This window comes from Schistocerca cancellata, chromosome 1 (assembly GCF_023864275.1).
Source record: "Schistocerca cancellata isolate TAMUIC-IGC-003103 chromosome 1, iqSchCanc2.1, whole genome shotgun sequence".
Classification (NCBI taxonomy): Eukaryota; Metazoa; Arthropoda; class Insecta; order Orthoptera; family Acrididae; genus Schistocerca; species Schistocerca cancellata.
In genome coordinates, this window is record NC_064626.1 from 867,089,917 (window position 1) to 867,096,762 (window position 6,846).

General features: G+C 36.9%; 1 protein-coding gene across 1 annotated transcript; it reads left to right on the forward strand.

Annotated features, from left to right (window-relative positions):
* The first annotated feature begins 3,260 nt into the window (after positions 1-3,260).
* LOC126189716 (uncharacterized) lies at positions 3,261-6,513 on the forward strand. Its single transcript, XM_049930964.1, has 2 exons — positions 3,261-3,844; positions 4,258-6,513. The coding sequence occupies exon 2, from the start codon at positions 4,262-4,264 to the stop codon at positions 6,188-6,190; it is 1,929 nt and encodes a 642-aa protein (XP_049786921.1). The 5' UTR covers positions 3,261-3,844; positions 4,258-4,261; the 3' UTR covers positions 6,191-6,513.
* Positions 6,514-6,846: the final 333 nt, after the last annotated feature.

A 6,846-nucleotide genomic window follows, 5' to 3' on the forward strand; every position in this document is an offset into this window, starting at 1 on the left:
TCATTAAACACCATTTCATATATAAGAAAGATGTTATAAATCAGTACTTGCATTAACAGATCATTTCTGTTTTTCAAATTTATCATACAATAAATTTGTTCCCCCATTCAAAATCATACATTACAATCCAGATCTGCACTACTCTGCGAGCCTCCAACATTAGCACGTGTTCTTCTCATTTATGTCACAAACAGTAGAAAAATTCGTAATTTGTAATACTATGTAGAAATGATTAATCCTTAACCTGAGAGTACTGACTTACAAATCATGTGGCACTCTTTCGACATTTCTACAATGTCAGAAAACATTTTACAATCGAAGATAGATCAGCAACATTGCTTTCGGACGAGAACTCTCGGTCTTGCACATCACAAAAAAGTCGATGTGTGTTAGTAACCTCCACGCGCATCCATGGTAACGTCAAGGAATTAGTCTTGCTTAACAAAACGCAACACTCGTAACACCCACTTAGTATTAGGAACAGAAAGCTAGAAGAAACCGAAAATGAACAACAGCGAAATATTAAACCCACAAAGGAATATACAACGCGAGATAGCCTACGCGCCAGTGATTGTAGCCTATTTGCCCTAAAGAACTCTTAATTGAGAGCTTATTGCAAGATTCCCACTGTGAGATAGTCTGAACAAAGGTAAGCATTAAGGTATGTCACACACGGTAATAGGCTGGTTTTGTAGACCACCTGTGTCAGTGACTGTAGTAGTACCAACGCATTTCAGAGTTCACCTGCAGAATACCATGAATAAGTTTCCTGATCATGCTGTTGTAATGGAAGTGGCGGTGGTGCAGGGGGGGGGGGGGGGGGGGAGGCTACACATCGACATCTATATAATGCGAGAATCACGCAGTAAAAACTGGTGCCGCAGAAACGAATTCCAGTATAATAATAATTTTGAAAGTCTTGTCTGAGAATTACTTGGAGCAGATAAGGCAATGTCTTAGACTTCGTAACAACTAACACACCCGAACTCTTGTGGTCAGTTACCGACAAGTAGGCAGCCATCTGTGATAGCATCATTGATTATGAGCATTACAAGGAATGTTAAGAAACGTAGGAAAAAGTTTGGTTTGGCAAGCGTGACAAGAGACAATTTACAGAGTACCGTATCTAAGCAGTCAACACTTTATACGCAGCTCTCATAACGAAGATGAGGAAGACAAAGCGTAAAGTTCAAAAGCATTCTCCCAGTGTGCTGTTAGTGAATCCGTTTTATGTGAACGACACCAATTATAGTGCGGCACTGACGGAGTAACGCCAACTGAAAGGTCTGAGGAGACGCCAGGTTTAAAGAACGCGAAAACACTGGTGAGCTGCATGAAAATTAGAGACCTTTGGAGAAAAGAGAACCACTTGCATGAATATCAGGAGCTCAAATGGAAACCCAGTTCTAAGCAAAGAAGGGAAAGCAGAAAGGTGGAAGGAGTGACAGTGTATACAAGGGCGACGTTCTTGAGGACAATATTATGGAAATGGAAAAGGATGAAGATGAAATGGGAGATATGATACTGCGTGAAGAGTTTGACAGAGCACTGAAAGACCTGAGTCGGAACAAGGCCCCGGGAGTAGACAACATTCCATTAGAAGTACTGATAGCCTTGGGAGAGCCAGCCCTGACAAAACTCTACCATCTACTGAGCAAGATTTATACGAAAGGCGAAATAGTTTCAGACTTCAAGAAGAATATAACAATTCCAGTCCCAAAGAAAGCAGGCGTTGACACATGTGTAAATTACCGAACTACCAGTTTAATAAGCCACGGCTGCAAAATACTAGCACGAATTCTGTACAGACGAATGGAAAAACTGGTAGAAGCCGACCGCGAGCAAGATCAGTTTGGATTCCACAGAAATTATGGAACACATGAGGCAATACTGACCCTACGACTTATCTTAGAAAACAGATTAAGGAAAGGGAAACCTACGTTTTTTAGCAAATAAAAAAATTATTAAAATAATAATAATAATAGTAATAATTTGTAATAATAATAATAATAATACTTGTTTGTTTGGTTGGTTGAGTAAGGAATTGAGAGATTAAAATTTACGCCGTGAATTTATCGAACTTCGCACGTCCGAAGATGTACGGAACGTAGCCAGGGCTCATTATATACATTTTTTTGTAGACAAAGTCTAATATCTGACCTGAGCTTCAATCATGAAAATGGTGAGACTAAAATTACTAAAACAGAGAAAAGCATACGATTAAATAAAACATATATTCATTTTAACATATACATTACGATATGAATGACACTTACGTAAAATTATAGGTAAATGATTCAGACCATTTACAAATGAGAGCGACTTATTAATTTTGCGCCTCTTTTCTGCAAATAAGTATGAAATGGCTAAGTGTGGAGCCACACAAAATATTATGTCCTTCTAGGACAACGAATGACATAAGAGTGTGAGGATGCCTACAGGCTGTGACAAGAGAGCGGTGTTAATTGCTTTATTTTGCATTCTCTTGTCTTAAAAAATCGATACATATAATCTAAGTTAACTAAATTAAATATTGTCTGTGCTCGAGTGCAAATGGTTCCTTAAACTGCCCCCCAAATTGCGAAGGCAAAGGTGTACCACCTGCAGCTGAGCAATTTGTTGACGTATTTTCTTTATTTATCATGTTATGAATCATAAGTTGTTACGTATCATGTTTCACAGATTCAACATACATATAATATCATAAATGTCATACATCTATACAAATACATAAATAATATTTACATACAAGATAAATGAAAGTGAAAAGAAAAAATAAAAATATTTGATTCCGAGCGGTATTGAACCTGGGAACTCCAGTACCAGAGTGCAGTACACTGGCTCAGAGCCATCACTGCTCGCATTATTCCATTACAGTTTTACATATACTATAACAAATTTCACAGTTCGTATTCACTTGTGCTGTTACCTTGTAATAAATTGTTGGGCATATAGTCCGTTGTTCCCTTCCACTTCAAAATGTTATTACACATGTTCGTTCAATAAATAAAATTAATTAATGGTTTTGTTCATTTTCAAAGATATGTGAACATATTCTCTTTAGAATGTCACTTGTTAGTAAAGGTTTATACTGTGCGAAAGTCTTTGCACTGTAAAATAAATGTCACGTGTCACACGTTTTGTTTACATTGAGATGAAAGTTAATTTAAGAAAGAAGTTGGAGATCAAGAATCTCGTAATGAAGCGTGCTTTGGAAGACGCAGTTAAAATGTGGTTTCGTCTTGGTAGGAATACATGGTGTCAGTGGTTCCGTACTGACCAGTCCGTGTTACGTCTACTCAATAACCTCCAATTTCGTCTTCCAAAAGGCGTGTGTCGTCTCCTGGATATTGTGTCGTCGTTTCGTCGAAAAGTGTGCCGTGGTTTTGCGACTCACGTCACCTATAGTGTCCCATTATGAGCGCAGTGAACCGTTTTTTTTTTTAATATTTGCACACAACTTGTTCATACATCGTTCGTTGCAAAACAAAATGTTCGTTCACAACAGAGAGCACAAAACATAACAAATATCACTTCACTTTGAGTACAGTTTTCTGTTACATGTTTACATAGATATAAAAAATTTTCTGTGAAACGTGTACGTATACATTTACATTACATTGTTTGGTGATACATATAGGTGAGAGTGGTGAGACTTGATCAGTGGGGATACTTGTTCCTCCCATTATTTTGGCCATTTTGGGGAATTAATTTTTTTTTTGTTGGCATCAGTGTTTCTTGCCATCCACTTTCCATTGTTGTAATTTGCATCTGTGAGTTTAACTGTTGTTGCTGTCCAGTAAGAGGGAAAGAAAGATTTTTCACCGAATTAACTTTTATTTTGGTAAGTGAATCCAATTATTTTTACATATTAATTCAGTAAGAAATAATGCTGGTAACTGTTTCCTATAAAAGTTCATACTTTAAGGCATAAAGTATAACTGAAAATAAATGCTAATTGTAGGTTAGGGAGCATTCAGAAGCAATTTTGTGTACTTGTGTCTTATGGGGAGACTTGATCCTCAAGAACTTGGTGAGACTTGATCCAGGGATCAAGTGTCCCTGTTCAAATGTTTCCCAAAGATTTAATTGTTCTCCTGGTATCACACTATTGTAAGACATACAGCACCCAACAAATGATAATATATAGGCATTTTATTGTAATATAATGCATTGAATTATACAATATGGGTGAAAATGAAACTTAGGTCTAATAAATTAAAACAAAAAGTATCGTAATTTTGCTTTATATTGCAGAACTATGGGTCTTACATATAAAAAGAAAGAGGGAGTCAAAGCTAGGAAAAAAATTGACTCTAGAAGTATGGAACTTGCAGTAATGGCGTGCCTTGGGGGAAAAAGTTTCCGAGGAGCATCAAAGGAATTTCAAGTCCCACTAATGACCTTAAAACGCTATGTTAGGAAGCAGTTAAGTCAAGATACTGAAATTTCTTATTCTTCTACATACAACAAGTCTCAAGTGTTTTCAACTGAGGAAGAAAATTCTTTATGTGAATACCTGAAAACGGCAAGCAAATTACACCATGGCCTGAGTGCAAAAAGTGTGCGTGCATTTGCATATCAATTTTCTTCTGAAAATAAAAAGAAAATTCCTGAAAATTGGAAGAAAGAGGGCAAAGCTGGAAATGACTGGTTCAGAGGTTTCATGAGAAGGCATCCTGAACTCTCTCTTCGTACACCAGAAGGAACCAGTATAAACAGAGGAAGCAGCTTTAATAAACACAATGTTAGACAGTTTTTTGATAATCTTCGCCAGATTATCACTAGGGAAGTTCTTGGTCCAGAATCTATTTGGAACATAGATGAAACGGGTCTTACTACAGTCCACAAACCAGGAAAAATAGTGGCTGTAAGAGGAGAGAAACAGGTAGGAAAAGTGACTTCTGCCGAGAGAGGTGAACTTGTGACAGCATGTTGTGCAATAAATGCTATAGGAGGCCACATCCCACCTTTCATGATCTTTCCACGTGTGAACTGGCAGGACAGGATGCTGCATGGAGCTCCTCCTGGAACCAGTGGTTCCACTCATTCCAGAGGTTGGATGACAGCTGATAATTTTGTTTTGTTTTTAAAACATTTTCATAAGTATGTAAAATGCAGTGCTCAACACAAAGCACTTATAATCATGGACAATCATGATAGTCATATTAGTTTGGAATCCTTACATTTTGCAAAAGAAAATGGAATTACTCTTTTGACAATTCCTCCCCATACATCCCACAAAATGCAGCCCCTTGATAGGTCAGTGTATGGTCCACTGAAGGCATATTACAATTCTGCTGCAGGAGACTGGATGACAGCGCATCCAGGGAAAACTATCTCTATCTATGATATCTCCGAGATTTTTGGTAGAGCTTTCCCTAAAGCTTTTACACCCAGCAATGTGATTAGTGGTTTTCGGGTTTCAGGCATATGGCCATTTAACTCTGATATATTTACAGATGATGAATTTTTGTCTGTATATACAACAGACCACTTACAATCTGTGGAAATCTGTGATTCTCCAAAAGAGTTTGTTTCATTATCAACACCTTCATCTTCTGGAATTAGACCTAGCGCTATTGGATACAGATCCTTTGAAGATATCAGACCACATCCTAAGGCAGCAGCTCACACTACAACTAGACGAGGAAGGAAACGAGCATGTACCGCAATCCTAACAAACACACAGGTAAAAGATAAACTTGAGGAAGAACTCAGAGCAAGAAAAGCACGAAGATTGAAACCTGTGGGAAGACCTAAGAGGCTGAACTTTGAAAACAAGAAACAAACGTATAAGCCAAAAGTAGAAACTTCTGAAAGTGAAGAACTGTCTCCATGTGAGTTTGATAATGACTTGGAGAGTTTGAGTAACAGTGATTCTGATGAAATTTTGAATGATGAACCAGGCACTGGAAAATGGATCATTGCTACCTTCCAAACAAAGAAATCTGAAAAACATTATGTGGGAGAGATTGTCAATGTTCCTGATGAAGAGAATTTCACCATAAAATGTGCGAGGAAGATAGAGGGTCAACGGTTCAAGTGGCCAGAAACTGAAGACATATGTGACATTGAAAGGAACCAAATTGTACGAGTCATTCCATCTCCAGCATTTTCTTCAAAGAATGACAGAGTTACCAGTTTCATTTTTAACAGTGTCAAATTTGAGGGCTTTAATATTCAATAATTTGTATGTTTGTCTATAATTTCATCATGTTAAATACTTCAAACACAGGCAGCCGTTATTGACTTTCTCAAGAAGTATACTTGTTTTTTCTTTGTATGAATGTGCTTTATCTCATATATGATCTTGGATACACTAAACATGCTAATTCTAATTTTTTTACAGTAATTTCAACTATTTAAAATACATATTTGAAAACTAAGTGACTTTTTTATGATCTCGTCACATGTTTTGTAGGCTACAGATCGCACTTCAAGCAATGCCTTTAGAGATCGTCAATGAATTTGTTTTCTAAAGTTATTATGTGAATTTCTTTTGTTAGTAAACCTCAGTTCATCTTATAAATCTTATAAACAAAATAAAATTGAGTTTGAATAATGAATAAATTGTTTCATTTACCACAACGAAGTGGCGGATCAAGTCTCCCCATAAATGGGATCAAGTGTCCCACATATGGTGAGACTTGATCCATTCTGCATGGCTTTAGTTTTTAATTTTTTATGATGATAGTAAATGGCAAAGGATTGAATTAAAAATAGGGGCAGAAAGAGTTAAAAACTGGCTATTTATTACACATTTTAGTTCTTTTCTGATGTTTATACCTACCGCTTTAAAAAATAAAATGTAAAAAAGGGATCAAGTCTCACCACTCTCCCCTA